The sequence below is a fragment of the Mya arenaria genome, chromosome 3, assembly GCF_026914265.1.
Source record: "Mya arenaria isolate MELC-2E11 chromosome 3, ASM2691426v1".
In the NCBI taxonomy this organism is placed as follows: domain Eukaryota; kingdom Metazoa; phylum Mollusca; class Bivalvia; order Myida; family Myidae; genus Mya; species Mya arenaria.
Window position 1 is genome coordinate 14,656,866 of NC_069124.1, and position 23,395 is coordinate 14,680,260.

The 23,395-nt window shown below is 34.4% G+C and overlaps 2 protein-coding genes across 2 annotated transcripts; one reads left to right on the plus strand and one right to left on the minus strand.

Moving 5' to 3' along the window:
- Positions 1–905: 905 nt before the first annotated feature.
- Positions 906–9,423, minus strand: LOC128225714 (ATP-dependent (S)-NAD(P)H-hydrate dehydratase-like). Its single transcript, XM_052935622.1, has 8 exons — positions 9,345–9,423; positions 7,893–8,034; positions 7,468–7,518; positions 6,748–6,891; positions 5,898–6,057; positions 5,482–5,586; positions 2,129–2,249; positions 906–916 (listed from the first exon to the last, which is right to left on the minus strand). Exons 1-8 carry the CDS (start codon positions 9,421–9,423, stop codon positions 906–908), a joined length of 813 nt encoding a protein of 270 aa, XP_052791582.1.
- A 501-nt stretch (positions 9,424–9,924) lies between these two features.
- Positions 9,925–22,536, plus strand: LOC128228229 (coiled-coil domain-containing protein 138-like). The gene is made up of 14 exons (XM_052939404.1): positions 9,925–10,077; positions 10,759–10,836; positions 11,161–11,376; positions 12,838–12,911; positions 13,260–13,391; positions 13,926–14,045; positions 14,515–14,592; positions 15,489–15,626; positions 16,078–16,221; positions 16,461–16,583; positions 18,714–18,933; positions 19,763–19,887; positions 20,239–20,429; positions 21,127–22,536. Exons 2-14 carry the CDS (start codon positions 10,809–10,811, stop codon positions 21,260–21,262), a joined length of 1,725 nt encoding a protein of 574 aa, XP_052795364.1. The 5' UTR covers positions 9,925–10,077; positions 10,759–10,808; the 3' UTR covers positions 21,263–22,536.
- The last annotated feature ends 859 nt before the right edge of the window (positions 22,537–23,395 follow it).

The following is a 23,395-nucleotide window of genomic DNA, read 5'->3' on the forward strand; positions in this document are numbered from 1 at the left end:
GATAGGTTATGATACGCTGGGGTGGCGAGGATCGGATAATATAGAGGACTATAATTTATAGCTATGTGTAAATGAGAAGAGATCTCCTCTTGACAATCTGTTAAGAACAATATGTACCCAAAAGTTGTATGTTCGATCCCCACTACTGAAATTTTGTCCTGGCTCCATTGTCACAAAACTATCTAAAATGTAAGTCAAATCTCAGACTCAACTCATTTTTCCAATTAACATCAAAAATTATTAAAAAAACGTACATGTTTTGACACCTTTCAAAGTGATTCTCTCATAGAATTTGTTGGAAAAAAAGGCTGGTTAAGATTCCAAAGAAAAAAAATATTCTACAGCATAAATTGTAATCAAGTACAACTCTTTTTTTTAACAGATACTCAAGTACATATTTTGCTCAAGAATAAGTTTTCTTTAAAACATTGACCATAAGCTCTTATCAACACATCATAGGAGAAAATAAGTTTTATAAAAATAAAAAAAACAACATATAAGATTTGAATCATTCTATGCTTTTATGTGTTAGAATGAGTTGAGACTGAGATTAAGACTTGACTTGAATATTTTTGTGGTTTTGGGGCCTGGTCATTTAGTATTTAGTATTTGGTCATTTAGTATTTAGTATTTGGAACATAGTCTAATATGGTTCTTTAAACAATAAGCTTTCATCAAAATCATGTGAAAAGAAATGCCAAATAAACTAAGTAACAGTTACTGCAGTCAAGATATTGAAATAATACACAAGAACACAAGTTATATAGAACTTTAGTCCCAACAGTTTGGTGTAGTAATTGATTTGACATGTCAACTGACTGAGCAATTGGGAACATGCATTTACTGAAATATTGCTGTCAATTAACCACAGGCTATTAATGGTATGTAACCTCTGGTTAAGGTTCTCATGTATAACCTGCAAGAAAGAAAATCACAATGCGCTATGATACAAACAGGAATGTTCCCAGTTAACATTTCTCACAGTCTTCTAAACCTGATTCAGACTCGCTAATCCTCATTTACCACTGTTTTTCCTCCAAATAAGTACAGTCAGACTCCCAGGGACCAGCGAAAATATCTCAATCGTCAGGAGTTCCAGCCAAGTGGAAATGCTTACCTTCACTGTAAAGAAATTGGTCCCTTAAATCAAATTTGTGCCGAAGAAATTGAGCGAAGCGAGTTCGAGCATATGGGGTTTGACTGTAAATTGCTCTAAAGAGGACAATGCAAAACTTAAACAAAATCCCGTGACTGGTGACACTATACACCACCTAACCTCTCTTCCTTCTCTTGGAGATGATTTCAGCTTTTTCCTTATGTTTAATGGTGACATCACCAAGCTTGGAGCACAGGAACTCCACACACAAAGCCTTGTTTTGAGGACATGCATGAGATTATAACTGACCCTCTCTTCCCTGGGAAATGACATCTGCTTCTCCCTTGACATCACCAACTTGGAGCACTGGGACACCACACACAAAGCCTTGTTTTGAGGACACGCATGGGATTATAACCTACCCTCTCTTCCATTGGATATGATGTCAGCATCCCCTTGTGTACAATGGTAACATCACCAAGCTTGAAGCACAGGGAATACACACATAATGCCTTGATTGGGGATATGCATGATATTATAACATACCCTCTCTTCCGTCAGCATCCCCCTTGTGGACAATGGTGACATCACCAAGCTTGGAGCACAGAGACTCCACACACAAAGCCTTGATTGGGGTCATGCATGATATTATAACCTACCCTTTCTTCCATTGGAGATGATGTCAGCATCCTCCTTGTTTACAATGGTAACATCACCAAGCTTGGAGCACAAGGACTCCACACATAAAGCCTTGATTGGGGACATGCAAGAAATTATAACCTACCCTCTCTTCCCTTGGAGATGATGTCAGCATCCCCCTTGTGTACAATGGTGACATCACCAAGCTTGAAGCACAGGGACTTCACACATAAAGCCTTGATTGGGGTCATGCATGATATTATAACCTACCCTTTCTTCCATTGGAGATAATGTCAACTTCTCCCTTGTGTACAATGGTAACATTGTCAAGCTCGGAGCACAAGGACTCCACACACAGCCTTGATTGGGGACATGCATGAGATTATAACCTACCTTCTTTTCCATTGGAGATAATGTCAGCTTCCCCCTTGTGTACAATGGTGACATTGCCAAGCTTGGAGCACAAGGATTTCACACAGGAAATTGGCTCAGACTTCACAGGTTGCTCACCCATCTAAAGAAATAATTTAGTTTAGGCGTACATGTATTTATAATAATTTAGATTATTAGGGCTGGCGTCTTTTATTAGGTAGGGTGAGGTCACCAAAAACAAACATTTTTTTAGGCCAAAGTAAGAGACAGACTATAAGTATCTTCCATGGCTGAGAGTGTAAGATAGGTTCATCCCAACCCGAGTGCAGGGTGTTTTGGGGAAACAAGGTTTACCAAGTTTTCGCAGAACACCCTGCGCGAGGGTTGGGATGAACCTATCTTACATGAGCGGCTATGGTAGATGCTTTTTCTCCCACCTCAGTTAAGCAAAATTGTATTTTTTGCTGGAACTCTTTTGTGCGTAGTAAAAATAAATGCGTATGGATATTTGATAATTCGTGGTTGTCATGGATATGCTCGCAGTGATTCGATTCAGGTTATGTTACTAGTCAAATCGGTCTTTAAATAGTTTAGAGGAGAGTGGCGCTTTGTTTCTTGAAATATGCTTGAAAACTTTTTATGGTGACATTTGAAGCGAGAAATAGTTAATAAGCATTCTAAATATTGCCACAAGACAAGGTTTCTATGATGCTACAGACGACTGTCTTCAACAAGGGAGGTAATTACAATGTGGCGACAATTAAAAAGGATTTCCATACAGGCATTTTATCTTTGCCCGTGGGCAAGATAAGAATTTCTAGCATTGTTAAATTATTGGATCTACTTATCTGAGGTGGGAGAAAACAGGATCCCTCACATTCATGGTCCCTCTTCAACACAATTAAATAACATCTTTATACATTTTGTATTTCAAAGGTAACACCTTTGTCAAATGTGATATACCTATTATAAGCAATATTACAATGTTTCCTTGCCTTTTTTATGAAGTATGTAAGTATTATTTGAAATTACTCTCAGTAAAATGTGTAAATCAGTTATAAAGCACAATCGCAATGCAATATTTTGGGGGTAAGTACTTGTTTAACATCTTCCAGTTCAATTCTTTATTTTGATATTGTATTTTTGACCTTGCATACTTTGCATGTTTCTTTCTATAATAAAATATTTTTAAACCAATGCAATTTTGCACTGTAAGGATGGTCAATTTGTACTGCATTAATGGCGGCTTTAGACAATCAGTTTCAACAGTTCATGCAAGGGCAATTTAATGCAATGATATAAATGTTGGATGTAAGTGAGATTGACATTATCTGTACAAGAATGGATGCTTTGCGGTGTTTAATTTTTTATCCCACCTTTTTAGAAGTTGGTTCCACACAATACAAAATTGCTGAAAGTGGAAGTCGGTTTCTTAAAAGTCACTATCATTCAATGCATCCAAAACCTTGAAATTGTAAGTTTATTTGCAAACAGTAGCAAAGTGAAAACAGACAATACAAAATTAAATTGAAAATAAATACTTCAACTTGAAGATCAACCTGTGCAGAACAAATTCACATCATATTAAATATTGCCTTTAGACAAAATAATACTTCTGATACAAGAAATTACTACAAGATTCCATTCTGTTATTGTTAAACCAATTTCCACTTTAATTCCCATCAATTTACTCATTAAATTATTATATCTTTATCATAGTCTGCTCAAATTTAGCTCTTAATTCAGGCTGCCTTAACCTGTCACATAAATTTTACCATTTCTCACTCATTTCAAGATTTTCCTTGTATAAATTTGATAAACTTCAACTCATTTACTTTAAATTCACTCAAAATCAATTATCTATGATTTAAGCACATTGCTAATAGAATTTAGGCCAAACATGTAGATTTAATGATACTAATTCTGATAGAGTAATTATGCCTGAGGTGACCTTATTGACTGACCTGTTTTATTACAAGACACAAGGTTATCTTACCTTAAAAAATTTGTTACCATTTTTTTCAAAATTGAAACTCAATTCTCTTTAATAAAATATTACATTCAAACTAACAAAGCATATCAATTTCGTAATAAATATCCTGTGTGTAAATTACATATCTAAATGAAATGTGTCGGTGCTTTCTTTTACAAAGCAATATGTATACAATAATTACTACTTCAACGATTTTTATGATTCAAATTCTCTCAAATCTTAACAAAATGAATTATATTTCTTTCCTTAATTACATTTTATTTCAGTAGATCAAGGTCTGACAGTAACATCTGCTGTGCTAATGAGCAATCTGGCTGAGATCTGGTAATCCAGCTTACATAAAGTGTGATCACTCTTCTCTGCTTTATTTCTTTATTAAACGGTTGCACATGGCTGGCAATTAATCCAAGGTTTACTTTCTAAAATCCAATACAGGAAATTGCGCAAGTCTGACAGATTTATAAGTACATTAAAATACGAAAATATGTGTGGGAATTAAACATTTTGATGTTTTACCATGATTCAGAACATGATGGTCTTGTTAAATTAAAACAAAAAACTTTAACATTAAATTAAGAAAATAATAAAAAGAAAAGCAAGTGTCAACACATCAATTGAGTTTTCTGGCCAATAAGGGAAATAACTCAATCATGATAAAAGTCAGAGTTATGCAGGGCTAAACATGTGCATTTTTTGTCTTTGAAAATGTGTACCAACTACAAACTTTTATATGAATATCAAGAAAAGTTTTTTATGTTCATGGATAAGGTTGCTTTTTGCAAGACAATGCAAAAGCTGAAAAAGTGACCAACGCTTGCATATGACTGTACCTCAACTTTTTTGTCATAAAAAAACAACAGCCAAGCTGAAGATTTCATTCAGCTAGTTTTCAAGCTGAATAATATAATGAGGAACCATGATACTTGTTAGTTTTTAAATGATGTTTCTATTTTCTACTGACTTTTCCAGATTTTGTTAATATGTGAAAGAAATTAAATAAAAACTAGATAAATGCATGCCAGTACTAATTTAAGGGCATAACTCAACTAACGTTTCAGCTGCAGTACTAGTTCGGTGTTAGAATGTGCATCCAATTTCATGTGAAAGTCTGGAGTTTTGTGATTTATAACAGAAATTTAAAGTTTTTCCAAAATTTGCCTGGCGCTGCTTGCGATGTTGATGCTGCTTTCGATGTTGACGACAACACCACCAAGGCCATTTTGTGAAGACATAAAATCTAGACAACTGCACACTCTTGTTTGGCCATCATAAGTAAAGGGAGGTAACACCTTAACATTTTGTGATTTTAAAAATGTTTTTCTTACCTCCCTTATTTCTTTTAATATCATAAATTGTTCAATGACACTCGTATTTTACTTACCACTTTTTCATACAGCCTAGCAAACTCAGCAACATTTGGAGTCAGTATGGCAAGATCATAGCCGGCAATTATCTGAGGATCCTGGGTCACCAAGAACAGGCCATCCTGGAAAATAATAAAACCAGTATAATATCAGTGAAGATTTTACATATGTTATCTATGAACAAACAATTAAGTAAATGACATGTATTTTCTATTAAAATATATTGATAATACATATAGAAATTTGTTTTTATGATCATCAGACATTTTTTGCATAAGTGAAAACAATGCTTTTAAGTAGACACCCAAGATGAAACCAAAAAAATTAAATGTTAAGAAATATCTACTTGTCATCTTTTGTTCTCTAACCAACGAGCATCAGCAAATTAAAAAAGTTTCTAACATGTACACAAATAAGCAAATTAAGCACATACAGCATCTACCACAAGGGGTAATCTTCGCTCTTTTGCCTGCTGAATGACAGAGCACGCATTCTCCAGCACCCCAACACTTCGCCCTAGTCCGGGACCCAGCACAATGGCATGAAGGCGTGGTAGCCACTCCTCTATCTCCTTTGCACAGTTGGAACTGTCGCTGGGGAAAAAACAAAAAAACGATGTCTAATACAACATATGATGGACGATAAAACTTATAAATAAAAAACAAATTCAGTAACACATGTAATAGTTACGATATCCACAGCCTGATTGATTGCGCTCATGTATGAGCTTTATGGCGAGAGTCTATAATTTCCATTATAAAGAGTGTATGTGACATAACAGTCTTGTATCACAGTGTCAAGGACAATGTTCAACTAAGCTCTCAAAGGAGTGACAAATACGTCTGAATGCCGACTGAACACAGGAATAGCAGTTATTTATATGGAAAGAGACCATAGCTTCAATGTTATTGTACACTGCATTTCCACTTTAATATCATGCTTAACCAAAGTATGTTGTTTAATTATTTATAGAAATTTAAAAGTTATGCTCCTGACAAGAAAAAAACAAAGTGCAATAACTCTATTATTAGCTAAAATAGACTTATGGTTCTTACATGCTGCACTTCCTCTCATTATTTTATACCACTTCAGAAAGTTTATTGAATTCCATCTAGTAGTTTTGAAGTTATGCTCCGGACAAGGAAAATTGCAACAGACCAACCAACAGACAAACCAAGCACAGGGGGACTCCAATACACCCCCTTCAAACTTCGTTTACCAGGCCTGAGCATGAGAGACGTCTGCACCCCCTGCCACATCCCCATTATTATTCATCTACTTACAGAAGTGGGTGAACAATGAGTTCTGGACTGTAGGACTTGATCACCGGAGCAGCCTCTTTTGTGCAGAAAACATGCGACAGGTCTGCTCCCTGGTAAACATAAGTGCGGAAAGGGGAAACTATATTTTCGATCAAGTTCACTATGCTGTATTATGTTGTAATACAATGAATCTCCGTTATCATAACAATGTCAATATTAAGTTCAGACTAGAGAAAGTATTAATTGAACAGATGAAGACAATCTACTCCAATCATACATACGGTAATTTATTCGTCACAGGTTGAGTCAAGTGCAAGTACTGGGCTCAAACCTAGACTTCCACAGTAGTTGAGTGCTCTACTAAACTCCTAAACCTTAAAACCCTACTTAAAAAAACTGACTTAGGTGAGAAATTTGACCTCTTTCAGGGGTTTTGTTAGGATTAATCAATGTTTGCAAAGGAACAAACTAGATCAGTCTTACTTTCTCCATCTTTTTCAAAGTATTATTGTTACAATGATTAATGGGGAATTCCAAATTCAAGTCTAAACAACACACTTTACCCAATCAAAGAGGCCTTTTCCACCCTCCAATAAACTGTGGTTAAAAGAGAAAATACCAGTTTGATAAAGTAACTGGTAACATGCCTCATGTAGCTACAAAAGTATGATCATTATCTAACAAGAGTTCCTTAGAGAAAGTTCAATAGCATTTATTTGTGAAAAGAAAACAAGATGGTACTCCACCAGTTTGAGGGCTGATATAGCAGCAAAGTATGGCGCTCCTGTGTACCTGAAGAAATAGAAAATATCACAGTGACTATTTTTGACTATAAATAAAATAAACATATAAACTAATAAACCATGTGAGATATGTGAGTAGTCATGTAGTTAGCGCACTCTTCTCACCAATGTGCGTGGATTCGATTACCTGCCTGGACACATGTAAACTGGGTTGGTGGTCAACAAGTGTGTTAACTCTTAGTACTCTGTTTCCCCCACAACAGAAAACCACATCCTTGCGTAAAATTAGCTAATGAGACTGATTGATATAACTGTGTTGTTACTATTTTCAAGTCATTTCAAATGAATAAGATTTAATTAATTAAACTTATTATTGTAATACAGCCTGTATCTTTTAAACCCAATATGTATGATAGAACTTACTCCTGGCAGCCTCCTACAACCCCAATCCGTCCACACTCGCCTTTGTGAGCCGAGCTTAGCAGCGGTGGGATGAAAGCCTTTACCATCTCAAGAAGAACTCCTGCATTGTGGTAGGATGTGTGCAGTCTCACTGGTTGAATACCTGACAAATATCAAGAAATAAGAAGTTTGCATCAGTTTTGATTTTTTAAATATAAACTATCAATATATAACAGTCCGCTGTAGGCGAAAGTGCTTTCGTAGTATGTTAATGTACTTGCTGAAGGTACCTGTTGGCCTTGTTGGTCTCGCACTTGTTCTTAAAAATGGAAGTTATTCAATAGTCCTCAAAATAATTTTTATTAAGCTTTGTTTCCATGATAATATTTCATTTATTCAAAACATTTATCTACTATGCATGAAGTGAGTTCACATCTTCATGATCACATACATGCCATATCCCCCGGCGGGGGGAAAATCCCCCGGAATTTCGATCCACCCCCCCGGTCTCCCGGCGGGAGATAAAAATCCCCCGGATTTTTTTTTTTATTTTTTATTTTTATTTTACATCAGGCAATAATGACAAAGTGAAACCACAGTATGTGAGTGAAACTCTCCAAAAGGAAACTTTTACAACAAGTGATCAATTAATTTGTAGTAATTATCAAGGGCAAAGAAATATTACTCTTTTGGAAGGAAGAAATTAATAATATTTATTCTATTCCCTTATTGTCTGAAAGTCATCAAAGCTGATAGAATTAAGCACAATTTTTTTAAAGACTTTGGAGGAAGGTAAATTTCATTTAATTGTCTCGAAAATATATTTTTCCAATGACATATTTTGTTCTGCAAGTGCATTACAGTATGACATGACAGTGTATCTTAAAAATATGATAAATCATGACATAAAATAATTCTGTATAATGAAAAAGTTAAGAGATTTTCAAAGCAAACTATATGTGAAAACATTTTTTCATACTTGCGTCTAAAAATACTTTAAAATTTCGCCAACTTTGACCTGCTAAAAAAATCCCCCTGAATACAATCAAAATCCCCCTGAATTTTCAGCCTTTTGAACAAATCCCCCTGAATGGTCTCCAGAAAATATGGCATGTATGTGATCATCAGTAAAAAAATAAAATAAACTCAAATTTTATTTCACTCCACACATACCTTGGTAGATATTCAAATGTTTGCTTATTTTTTAAATACATTATTTGAATAATTTTGACCATGAAAACTGACTACATTATTTATGTTGAAGTATTTGTAGGTAGACATGTTTTTGGTTGTTTGAGTATATGAAGGGTCGATTGTGCCCATTGACTACATTAAGACAATCACAACATAGTGTTTTCAACTTCCTTAAGTGCCATCAGATTGAAATGACTAAAATTCCCTCTCTCATCAAGACTTTATCGGAGATGAAGGAACAGTGCTTGTACCACTTAAATTGTTTAAGGCTTTTACAACCTCGGGGCTTTGGGTTGTGCATTTTAACATGCTGACTGTGGAGGGAGAGGTTGGCAACAGTGGGAGGCAAGGGGTTCATGTTCAATAAATAACTCACAAACCAGGCCAGGCATTAAGCAGCTAAGCACAAATGAACATGTCAGTTATATAGTTCATGTACCGGTAAGTTGACATTAAAGACAGCCAGAAGGTTAGACAATATGAGCAGTTCCAATATCCCCCACCCTTAAACTGCGGAAATTATAGTTCTACTGATAAAATGAATCAGCTGATCAGCAATTAAGATAAGTAAAAAAATAATTTAAGAAATATTTTTTTCTCAAAATAGAATTATACCCAGTGGTAGAGCTTTACTTCTTGTGACAAGATATCCGAGTAGGTTTGGAACTGACAGCATCTTTTATGGTGACAAATCAGCTGAAAGTGGGAATGTGTAGAAGTTTTTCTTTGCAGAAATATTTTTGGTTTGCAATGATGTAAGTGTTATTCACATGATCGGTGTGATTTAAACGCACATGGTTGACTAGGAAGAAAACAAAGCGTCTACTTTTTCAAAACCAGTCAGATCATGTGACTTGGCTCGAAATACAAAATGGAGAATGTTGTGTCAACAAAACGCTCTAGGACATAATCTGTATTTATTCCATTACAAAAAGACATTGCCAAATTCCAGACTGCCTTTATTAATTGCTATTTATCATTTTACACCATTGTCTTAGAAAAGAATAAGCTGGTATGTGTATATGGTAATAAAATGATTATTTCCATTGAAACTTGTTCAAACATGTTGTTTCGCTCAGATCAGCATGTCGCTTAATTATTTACTTCATAATATCGAGTGTTTTAATACAACATTGAATTTGGCTTATTTATTTTATTTTGGCATCTTTCAAGGTTAAAAATATAGGGCTGTGTTATAGCTGTGTCCCCTCGTGCTATCTAAACACTTAAAATCAGGCGTTTTAAATATGATTTTAAACAGCTTTCATTCAAACTCTTAAAACTTCATATTTTATTATTACTGTTACTCTGCGATGATATTTTTTGATTAATTTATCATCAAATGGCATTTTTATTTAAAGGAACCTGTGCTTGTAAATACAGACACAATCCATTCTTAAAGGTTGTAATTAAAAAAAAATGTGTCATGAAACCATGACTTTTTGTTCAGCTGTGGACACCATGAACACTGTGCTTAAATGTATGAATGAAAGTGAAGTTGTTAAAAGTTCAATGTACAGCTCACCCAGATCTGACACTACATTGTTTACTTCTTTTCAAATTTGTCGACCTACATAATAATTATGTATATAATATGACTTTGGAAAAGAGTAATTTTTTTCCTATAATAGTGACATTTAATGGCAAACATCACCAATGTAACCAAGGCTGATACAATTAAACTTTATTTCAGAATTTATATTCCTGAGATACATGCACATGTATAATAACCATTGATACAGTATGGAGTTCTCAGATGACAGTGATATTGGTAAGTCTGAACCTGTGATTCGTATTTACACTAAATAGTTTATAATATAATGTGCATATCAGATTATTTAAACTGAAATAATTTGACTTACTGCAGGATTATGTTCTCAATCAATGTCAGTTGCTATGTCTATTGATACATAAATAAATATGTATATGTTTATTAATGTCTCAAATTACTTAGCTGTTTTATCAAACTGTATTGTAATGTTTAAACACTCATAGTGGTATTGTGTTGTTTTTTGCTTGTATATAAAACTAATTAGAAACAACAAATAGAGATCGTAAATCACCTTGCGTTAATCAATGTACACATTTTCTACAGATTCTACAGTAACCCCTATCCATCCTCAGGATGACATAGGGCACGGTCAAGTGCTTAGTTCTGACTCAGACATTCAGGTTCACACGTCTGCCAAAGCACATAAGTTAAGGTCACATGGTCATAAACGGTTTGAGAAGTCCAGAGAGAGGTCATCAACAGATACTAAAGGTCATAGATCAAATGCCAGAAGGGCTCATCAGTATTTGTATGATGAAGGTAAGAAATATTTAAAGTTACTTCCCTCAGATTATGGGTACAGTAGAAACTCACTAAACCGGAACTCCACAAAACCGGAATCCTCGGAATACCGGACTTTTTTCAGAGTCCCGGTTTTTCCCTTCTATTTTCAATGTAAAAAAATCCCTACAAAACCGGAACCCCGGAATTCCGGATACCGGACAAAAATCGAGAAAATTTGTTAGTTGTCAACGTTATTTTACCTCACAAAACCGGACATATATTTGTTCCAACATGTCATGAACCTATAAACCAATGGTTTATAAGTCCGTAAACATGTCAAAATGATTATGTGTATTAGGAATTTGTGAATCGCGTGTCACTTTGTTTTGACAGCCGGTGCGTCGTTAAATATTGCACCTGTGATGTTGTGTTCACTCGATGATCGATAATGATGATCGCGCTGTCACGATAATCAAAGACTTTTATGATTTAATCAAATTAGATCGGTGCGTTAATTAAACTATCAAACATACTTAACAAGCATTAAATTAAGATAATCGGATAATTTGTTTGTTTGTTACTCAAATCAAGAACTTTGATTGGTGATGAAGTGGTCATTTTCGCGAGTTGTTTTATTTTAGGACTTGAAAAAAAAAATATTATAAAAACGCAGAAATGTTTAACTATGTTTATCACTTTTGCATGTGCTTTAATCATGTCTCTACCTCTGTTTTAACGTCGAAGGATAGAACTGTCCTTAGCCTTTAAAGGTTAACTCATTTAATATTTTTAGTAAACTTACTCCGTACATCAAATCCTCACTAAACCGGAATCCTCACTAAACCGGAAATTTTGCCCAGTCCGGACCTTGTCCGGTTTTGTGAGTTTCTACTGTATTTAGGAATTAAAATAGAAATTATATTCAAATGATTTCAAAGGCAGTGTTTGACATCTAGTATACTGTTGATTTCTCTTAGCATGCCTATATATTACTTAAAATTTATGTTAGAGTTTGCGTACCACCTCAAATGTTTTCAAAGTCCATTTACATATGGCTTTGAAACTTTGCACACTTGTTCACCATCATGCCCCCAACCTATACACAGGAGGAGGTAACTCTATCAAGCATTTTGACAGAATTATGCCCCTTTTTCGACTTAAAATTTACATTTACGTTTGCGTACCACCTCAATTATTTTCCAATTAAATTTATGTAAATATCTCAGCACATCATGTATTGCATCGAAATCTAATCCAACAGTGATCCATGCATGTTTTGCCAAAACTTTTCAATCCATACACCGAAAAGCGGCGGAATAGTCGAGCGTGCTGTCTCTGTGACAGCTCTTGTTTCCAATGAGTTTACTTACAAGTAAGATTTTTTTAAATTACAAACCATCTTAAACTTTTCTTTTTATCATACTTATGTTGATATGTGTAATATTTATCTTACATGACCAAATACTATAATATGTGTGTTTAAACATTGACTTTCAGGAGAAGCTGACTTGGACAAGGGAAACTTGAAGGAGATTTACAAAGAGTTAGAAGTAATCAGTGAAAAACTCAAGGTAAGGAGGCGTTAACATTAAAAGCGATATGATATAAATTGATATCATTACATTTGTTTGATGACTTTGTTTGACATTATTTATAATCATATAATTCGTTGTTGTTTTTTTAAAAATGCATGATTAATATCATTTATAAGCATTTAATTGTATGAAGTCTGAGGAGTTCACATGCTGATCTCCATCACAGCAGAAGGGTGATACCAAGAAGGGCAGGCTGCAGCAACCCTTTTATACCCTTTCTTTACAATTATGTTTTATATTATTTTGATAAATACATTCAGTTTAGTTGCATTCATAAAGACATACTTGATAATTTCATGACTGGTCTTGTTTTGTTAACTCCAGGATGAGAATCGAATCCTGCATGAGCGTGAAGTCAGTCTGAAGGAGCGCGAGAGAATGTTGTCCATCTCTCAAGACAATCTGAAAACCGTTGCTGACCTTGAGGTGAAACAGAGGGTCTCTGTTGTTGAGGAGGTGGGTGTGGTGTTTACTGTTAGTCATTGAATACAGTCTAAATCCTTTAAGAATAGGTGTATATTATCTCTCACCAAAGGGTTTTTCACCACTAGGAGCTCTTGAGTAAGTGATCCCAAAATTGGGCAAATTCTCTGTATTGACTTTTTTGAGGGGGACAGTGCATTTCGTCAACCTGAGAGTACACTGTCGACTGAGGCTTTCGCCAGAAAAAAGAATTAATCATAATTACTTTTAAATTATATCAGAAAAATTGAAACAAAATATTGTCAGCACTTGACACTTGAGCAGTGAAACATTTATAGTTATTTTACTCTTAATTCTGTCAGTGGGCAACAGTACAGCTCTTAACAGTCCACAGGCAGATACCTAAAATTGTTGCCTGCTTTTCTTTTTATTATGTACAGAATTAAATGAGTGAAAAAAATAAAATATTTTTCTTACCTACCGACCCACCTGTAAAATTTAGGGTTGATAAAGGCCAAACAAACAATTTTTTTAATTTAGGCCTAATAAAAGTTGTTTTCATACCAGAAATATAAAGCAGAGATAGTTCGCCTTGACTCTGCCTTGAAGGACAAGACCAGAGAAAATAAGAGACTGAAAGATAATTTTGAAACCCTCAAAATGGCAAATGATGCACAAAGGAAAGAGGTAAGTGACCTATAAACACATTCACTGTAATCAGATCAGGGCGAGAGTAATGAAGTGGTTACGGTGCCTGCATCACACCCAAGAGGTTTGGGTTCAAGCTGTACCCTTTAGGGTACCCTCTCTTTGCCTCTCAAAATGGACAACAGGATTGGTTTCTACCCAGGAATTGGAACGAGGGTTAATCTGTAAGCTATCAGCATTCATCACAATTAAGCTTAAAGAAATTAGTATAAACTTCCTTATAAAATCCTGATTATTTAGACAAGGTTTCATGTAAGGTTTACATGGAATTAGGTCCACATTTGTAACATCAGTGCTCGGTGCATGTAATCATGTATGATCACAAATTTCTGACCTTTGAAAAGAAATTAAAAGTGTGAGTATACAGGTGATTTGAATAGCTTCATGGAACTTGATCTTTGTATTTGAAAATGTAAATTATATCAGTGGTTATATATATTTATTTAAGTTGGAGTCATTGAAAAATCAACATGAAAAACTTGAGAAGCAGTCAGTGAGTGTCCAGGCCAGACTAACCAACCTGCAGGTATGCTGGGTGATTGTTGGGAAGTGGGGCGGGGGATAATCTCCAACAGAATGATGTAGTAATATAAGTCCCAACGAAGTTGAAAAGCGTACCAGTCCAGTCTGGACTTACCAACCTTCAAAGTTGCTTAGGCTAAGTTTTGCCACCATGGACTGGAATGGTTTAGTTGTAACATTATTTATTCAATTCAATGAAATAGATAAATAAATGTTTTAAGACAAGCAGACATGCATTTCCATATTATTACTTGACCAGGAAATATCACATGCCACAACATGACATAACATTTCAATAGATCATAAGGATAAATGATTTAGATGATGTAGAAGGACAATCACACCATTAATTAAAAATGGCAGTGTTTAATTTCTTGAGAACTATTGGACATTGACTTTAAATTACTGTGTGTTATGATGTTGATGTCTTTAATCGTCTACGCATATTCTTTTTGGTGAAAACATGAAGCTTTAATCAAAATTGTATGCAAGAAAAAGTATCATTCTTGTGTATGCAGGCAGATAAAAAATCAGCATGAAAGATATTTATATTCTCAGATACATTAGATAGTAAAAAGGAAGATACTGGGCTATGATTGGCATTCTTAATTTTAAAGGATTTTGGGAGAGCAGGGGAAGCAGGATTTTGAGCATACCCAGAGCTGTATCCAAGAAAAAAGACTTGCCTATCAGCCAACCAAAGCTGTACACGAAAAGATATCTTCCATAGCTTGCATTTTTTAAACCTACATATTTATTCTGTAAATAAACCAATACTTTCAGAGGCAGCTGGACTTTGAGCAGTGTCAGCCAATGACCTTACCCAAGACAAATATCTCAAAAGATTATGTTTCCTTTAGAAGAATATGCCTGATTCTGTAATTAAACCAATATTTCTAGCGGAAGCAGGACTTTGATCAACGTCAAAGAGATGCAGACTTACCTGTCTGCCAGCCTATGGCTGTACCCAAGACAAAATCCTCCACTGACGGTCCACCAGAGGAACGCGAAAGACCAAAATCTACTAAGTCTCAGAAGGTGGGTTTCCTAGAAATATTTTGTTTTAAGGTCAACCTGTTATGCTAATTGGCAAAATATAATAAGGTACGCTTTAGGCCATTGACAACATTTACATGTCAAATGAAACTGCAAAATGTTGAAACTGACTTTAAAAGGTGTTAAGATCATCATGTTAGGTTTAGTAAAATCATTTAATTTTTTTAAAGCACTAAAATACATGTTTAAGACTGTTATTAAAGATGTTTAATATCAAAAGAGATATTTAAATGATTTGACAAAATTCATTGCCTATCCAAATAATGGATTCCATTAAGAAGGCTTTCAATATTATATATTTTAATAAATAATAAAACTAGTTTTAGTTATCCACCACTACTACCAGGTAGTTTCAGCCACTTTTGCAGCACTTATCAAACAAAGTCTGGTAATGTGGTAGAAATGTTGATGGTTCCTTTATTTTTTCCCCTAGATTCCAACCACCACGTATGAGGTCTTATCGACACTGCTAGACTGGGTATCTGATTCCCAGTTACGGTACACAACCATTGATGCCCTGCTTAAACCAGTTGATATCGCTACCAACAGAGAGTTCCTTCAGGAGAAAGTCATCAAGGTACCTCATATGTGCACTTGTAAACCTTCTCACACTGTAATACCACATTTCACTGGCTACATACTTATTTTAGAAATCATTTCCTGTGAGAACAATTATGTTTGCAGATTTAAGTGCTTATGAAAAAAATTATACTTGAATTTAGCATTTAACAAGATAACTAAATATAATAATACCCATTACAGTATATGAAAGAATGCTGAATATTGTTGCGTTTCTGCATGTTTTGTCATTTCTAGATTCTGCCATCCCTTGTTGAGATGTTGAAGGAATTCCCCGGCCACAATCTAAAACTGTGCCTGCCGTGTCTACAGTTCACCTACTGGTCTCTCGTGCATGTGGAACAGGCTCAAGGCCAACAGGTAAGGGAGGCAAAAGGGTACATTCATCTGTGTACTTCTACTGAGAATGTTTGGTTTTGTTTACATATTACAAGTATTTTTTTGGATGCAATTTACTGCCTTCAAAAGGCTGTTTCTCCTTGAAAAAAACAGTGTTCATTTTTCCTGAATTCCATAATATTTTCCCAAGTTGACAAAGGCAGATTCTGTTAATGAATAAAAAAAGTAATGCTTTTCTTGAACGTTAAACAAAATCTTGACTAGCCTGAATGCATGAATGCATGAAAAAGCATGAAAAAGTAAAAACATGTATATATGTACTATTATGTTTATTGTTAGCTACTTTGACATGATATTGTATTTTCCCCAAAGTAGAACTTTTTCCCAACTTGAAAGACATGTTGCCTGTGAAAAAAATCCCTAAAACATCACTGGATTATATTATACCGGTAAATGTTAAGATTAAAAATGAATGACTTTTCTCAAGTATATGTGCAAAAGGCTACAACTTAAACATATTTATATGAGAAAATGTGCTATGATGTGTAAGTTTATTACCTTTTAAAATATTTTGTCAGATTGAAAAGAACAAGGAAAATATAACCTTTATTAATATCTGTTTCAAAAGTGACGGTTTTATTAGTCAGTTTAGGCAGAGTTTATTTTACTTTGGAAGTATAACTTTCCATTTATACCAAGTGTGTCTATAACTGGTGTATCAACATTACCCCTGGAGTGCCCATATCACACAGAGCACATTCCTGGAAAGCTCTTCTGGTCATTTTGTTTACAATATTCTTTGCCTAAAAGCTGCACTCTCACAGATTGAACATTTTGAAAACTTTTTTATTTTTTTGTCTTGGAACGAGCCAATTTATGTGAAAATGCATGGAAAACAGTGATATAAGACTGCTGACAAAAGATGAGATTGCATGTTCTCATATATAAGTTCAAAAATTGATGTTTTATGCAATTTTCTTGCATTCCATTAGTAACGCTTTTAGCCATAAAACATCAATTTCGAACGGAAATATGAAAATCTGCGGTCTGATCTATTTCAGCAGTGTTATATCACTGATTGTTAGATATTTACGCAAAAATTGGCTCATTCCAAGACAAAAAATAAAAATGTTGTCAAAACGGTAAATCTCTGAGAGTGCAGGACATATGACAATATATTATACTTAAAAATTTAATAGGCAGTTCCGTGTTATTTGCCATTGCATGGCTTATTTAACTGTAAAATATATGTACTTTATGTTTACTACCGTACTAAAAACTGCTGAAAATTATATAAATCTCACTAGGAAAAATGCAAGCGCTACAGAAACCCTTCATTTTATTGCATTATCATTCCCTACCCGTATCATTATATTGCATTATCATTCCCTACCCGTATGTTGGAAGATGAACATTCAAGTGTTCATCAATTTCCCCTGATTCCACAGGTAATTGATAACTAGGTCAAAACAAAATGATGTTCACAATGTGGCAACAAAAGATGGTCTGGCTTGATATGGTAGATTGTACTGGCAAAAGATGTTCTGAATTGAAATGACATCTTTTCTACAGCACAATTTTTATTGAAATAATAATTATTTGGAGTTATTGCTTAATATTTACAATCTCCTTGTCCTTTGTATAAATCAAACTTGATGTTTATATTGTATAACATGCAAGGAGTTATGAGGTCATTGTTTTTTCATTATAGCACTCAGATTGGGTTAGCACGACATCATTTAACCAGTTTCAAAAATCAGCTATTCTTTTATACAAACGTATATTGTTGGTTACAATTTTTTCAGAACAACATACTCAATTGCAGAAGAAACTGCTTATTTTTAATCATATTGAATGATTATTCAAAATGTAAATATAAGTATTGATCACATTTTTTCTTGCGTTTATGCTGTATGAACGCAGTATGGCAAGCTAGCAAATGACGAAGAAGCACTAGCGAGCTACATGGAATTTGCTTGTATGACCTACTGCGCTCATACAGCGTTAACGCATGAAAAAAAACGCAATCAATCCTTAAGTATACCAATAATTGTAACACCAAGGCTTGTTCATAGTTAACTGAAAATTGCAATATTAAGATATTTTGTTGAATGCTCATTAATAAGGTGACCACTATTATGTTTTTCACAGCAGCAGAAGTCAAACCTGTCATCTACATTCCGACGACTCGGTGAGGAGTTGTACCGATCCAAGACTGTGCGGTTTTACGACACCGATCCCTACACAATCGCCGACGTGACAACATCCCCAGTGAAGACCGATAAAACAAGGGAGGGAATCTACTTCCGCAGTTCCAACCAGCATGTTCGACTGATATCTTCACTTATTATTCTACGCACACTTTCACAAGGTATTCAAAGTTCTGCCCCAAGTTGTTGTCCTTGTACATAATATGAAGTGTGTCTTTAAGCCATGTATAACAATTACAGCCAAATGTTCACAATGGTTCAATTTATCATATTTTCAGGCTTTTAAGCAGGCTCCTCTTTTCGTACTTTTCTCTACTTTTTCAAGAAAAAGTCCTACTATCCCTACTTTTTTGTAAAAATTGTTTGAGAAATGAGAGGAAGTTTTAACTAAATGCATTGTTTGAAATTATCTAAATCTTGACTTAAATATGAAGCCATTTCTAGTATGTAGGATAAGTTTGATGTAGTAGGTCTCCAGTGCTGTAAGAGGGGTTCTATGATGAGAATGGGTTTATCTGCTCATCCTGTAGCTAAATCCCTCTTGAAGCACTGGTTTCTAATAAAGATAACAACATGTACTTCACAGTTTGGGAATAGGTTTAGTAGTCATTTATTTGCATCCAAAAAGATAAATAAATAGCCCTACTATCCCTACTTTTTGCTCTTAATATCACTATTTTACCCTACTTTTTCAAAAAAATCCTCCTTCTTTTATCCTTACTTTTTTGTTATTGGTCACTTGAAAGCCTGTATTTTTAGGGGCATAAAAGCTATATAGATTTAAAACTAGGTAGAGGAATTCGATACATGACCTTAGTTTTTACTCACGTTGTTAACTAATTGTAAAAGTACTACATCAATTTGATTGAAGTCATCAAGGCAGAAGTCCACTGGTCCAAATGATAAAGGTCAAAATCCTATGTTATATCTTATTACTTATATGTAAATAAATTACCAACTGAAAGTAATGATTTCTAATCCTCATTTCAGTCGACCTGCTAGCCCATGTATTTGATGTACTGAAGGCAGACCTCAAGTCTGATGTGGCAAAGGAGCTGTTCCTATATTACCAGGGCACCACAGTTGTGCTGCAGTTCCTTAAACCTGTCAACAAGGTAGATTCTTTAAGTTAATGATATGTGTCCACTAAACTACTTGTGTATTCAAAGTAGCAAGTGTCATTTTGCTAAGGAACCACTGCCATGCCCCAGTACCTTAAACCAGTTTAGAAACAGGAAGTCTTCAGTTGATTTTAATTTTTTTCTTAGTGGTTTAAAAACACATTTATTTAACATGGTGTGTGTCCAACAATGATACTATGTTATAATATTCGCCGGTTCTATGCGGTTGAAGAACAAAAGGTGCTATATTACTGCATTGTGAAATATTAAAGCATTTATGTATGTGTACATCAAAATAAGTTTTGTATAGTTCAAATCCAATATATATATGTATTACCATTACAGCCATTCATGAGCCCAGCCATGGACATATTCCTGCAGATGTCGACAGACTCACCATTCCTACCGCCATTCCTGGAGAGTTGTAGTAACGAGACGTGGTTCCGAACCGTTGCCATGGTGCTTAGGGCTCCCAGGCAGGATGTCAAGCTTCTTGAGAGACTGAGCATTGTCCTGCAGAAGCTTTCAAAAATAAGGTCAGTATGACTCTCTTTTGTTCTTTTTTATTGCATGTAGGATATTTGTATGTTTCAGTATAAGATAGCAATATATTTAATTGAGTGAAGTTTTTTAAGAAACATTTACTTTGGGTGTGTGCAAGGTGAAATATATTGCAATCTCACACTAAAACAAACCTTTTTTTCAAATCATTCATAAAAAATAACAATAGATTTTAATATGGAAAATTTGCTCAAAATTTTAGCCATAATACCTTCACGTCATATTGGAAATTATGTCATAAATGTTTTATCCAAACACCTACACTGCGTGTGTTTACATACATGTACATTCAATTTTTACAGTTAAAAGGGCAAAAATGGAGAAAAGTGTAATTATACCTCGAATAACTCACTGTTTCAAAGAGTGAGTTTATCACAATATATTACTCCATTATTTTTCTATAAAACAACCAAAAACTTAAAATAAAAAACACTATTTTATCTCTAAACTCTGAAAATTGGTACTTTATTAAATGGACTGCTCGGATTTTGTTAAATTTGGTTGTAATTTAGTTACGTGAATAGTGAGGGATTTGCTTCGCTTTTAAAAAAAAAGTTTGCATCTTCTTTTTGGATAAATGCTTTATGCTGTAGACATAAACATTGATTCAACGTATTCAAGATTAAAACCATGTCATTTATTTCATATTGTGTGAATGTGAATGTTTTCCAGGGCAAACAAGCGTTTCTTCGAGGTGTACACAATCACAGGAATCATCCAAGAACTGTTACGGACATGCTCCAATGAACAAGCCTTCCTCGCATTAAACCTCAAATCCATTCTCTACAACCTTAACTCGGCCTCATAGTTTGACTTGGGCTACAATTTTCAAAACTCATAAGTTCAGAACCATGTTAAAGTTAACAACTTTGTTAATGGCATTGTCATTAATTTTCAAGGTGAATTACTTAATGATGTGCTCACTTAACACTTAAATCTAAAACAGTTGTAGCAAATTCTTTTTTAGAAATACTGCATGTCATGAGTAAACCCATTCAAATTCAAGTGCTCAAACAATTTTTGAATTTACAACGGTCATGTTAACAATGTTGTTTATTTTGAAAAAGGTCCCAAAAATAGTAGGGAATTGTTTGTGCATTTAGTTGTTGTATTTGCCCTATACCTACAGCCCTATACCTGTAGGTATATATTCATAACGTATTGCTGACTCACTTCAACTGATTACATTCCGTTAGAAATATTTACCAGTGCTTTCATTCTTGATTAAACCTGAGTTCATAATGCTGTAAATGATACAATATGTTGAATATACCAGGCACCGTATTACATTACATTATTAGGCTGATTTCAATGTGTTGTTATTGGTATATGATTACAAAAGGTTAGCGCAAGACAGTTTGTTTATAATAGTTATTGTTAATTTTTGCTTTAATAGACTAATCGGCTGCCAAATTAATTGTTTTAGTAAAGAACTAATAAAAATAAGTTACTTAGTGTGACTACAAATACCTCAATACTAGACCATTCTCATGCGCAAGCTTGTAAGTAACAAACTTCATAAAATCAATTAATGAATCAATGGCAGTTGTTTATGTTGAGGCTTTTAAAATGATTGAATGTCAACCCTGCTTGTGATCACATTAGCGGAGGCGCGAGTGTAAACACTTACAATATACAATGGTCTTATGAGCAGATCAAATTTTTGTCTTTATAGTATTTGGTTAATGTGCATTGTATAAATTCATATAATCAGATCAATTCAGTTGAACAAAATTGAAATGTCATATGGGTCTGAATGTTTAAATGTACCATACATTATAGTGTGAACTTACCATTTGTATAAATCATCTCAGGATTGTTGCACTTGTAACTTGTTTATAAGTTTTTTGAAAAGAATAAGTATGGTAATTGAATTCATTGTTTAATCTGCCAGATTTGTTTTGTGAAGTATTTTTTGCCATTTGCATTAGTAAAGAGTGCTAGACTATGAACTATATAAATGAATTAAAATCTGTGATAGATTTCATTACTAGTATAATGATATTGTATATTTATGTGTTGTCAAAGTACTTCCTCTTCAAAATAGTATTTATTGAAACTTAATAAAGGTTTCAAATCCTTGATTTCCTTCATTTTTAGCTCGACTATTCGAAGAATAAGGAGAGCTATCCTAGTCACCCGAGCGTCGGCGTCGGCGTAACCACTTATGTTAGAGTTTTTGTAAGAGTTTGTGTACCACCTCAAATATTGACATATGGCTTTGAAACCTTGCACACTTGTTCAACATCATTCCCTACCCTGTACACAGGAGGAGGTAACTCTATCAAGCATTTTGACAAAATTATGCCCCTTTTTCAACTTAGAATTTATGTTTAAGTTTGTGTACTACCTCAAATATTTTCAAAGTCCATTGACATCTGGCTTTGAAACTTTGCACACTTGTTCACCATCATGCTCCCAACCTGTACACAGGAGGAGGTAACTCTATCAAGCATTTTGACAAAATCATGCCCCTTTTTCAACTTAGAATTTATGTTAAAGTTTGCATACCACCTCAAATATTTTCAAAGTCCTTTGACATCTGACTTTGAAACTTTGCACACTTGTTCACCATAATGCCCCCAACCTGTACACAGGAGGAGGTAACTCTATCAAGCATGTTGACAAAATTATGCCCCTTTTTCAACTTAGAATTTACGTTAAAGTTTGCGTACCACCTCAAATATTTTCCAATTAAATGTATGTAAATATCTCAGCACATCATGTATTGCATTGAAATCTAATCTAACAGTTATCCATGTATGTTTCCCCAAAACTTTTCAATCCATACATCGAAAAGCGGCGGAATAGTCGATCGCGCTGTCTCTGTGACATCTCTTGTTCTTTGATGTGTACAAGTACTAGTACTTCATTGTGATACATATGGCATTGCATTAAGCTAACATATAGCATAGTACAAAATACAAATAAATGGTTTTTA

Coding starts and splice junctions, on each gene's coding strand:
- LOC128228229 (XM_052939404.1), top strand. CDS start 10,809: ATGGAGTTCTCAGATGACAGTGATATTG. Junction 11,377..12,837: donor TCAGTATTTGTATGATGAAG/GTAAGAAATATT, acceptor ATTGACTTTCAG/GAGAAGCTGACTTGGACAAG. Junction 18,934..19,762: donor TCTACGCACACTTTCACAAG/GTATTCAAAGTT, acceptor TCCTCATTTCAG/TCGACCTGCTAGCCCATGTA.
- LOC128225714 (XM_052935622.1), bottom strand. CDS start 9,423: ATGAACCCCTTGCCTCCCACTGTTGCCAACCTCTCCCTCCACAGTCAG. Junction 8,035..9,344: donor GCACAACCCAAAGCCCCGAG/GTTGTAAAAGCC, acceptor GATATTTGTCAG/GTATTCAACCAGTGAGACTG. Junction 7,519..7,892: donor GTTGTAGGAGGCTGCCAGGA/GTAAGTTCTATC, acceptor CTATTTCTTCAG/GTACACAGGAGCGCCATACT.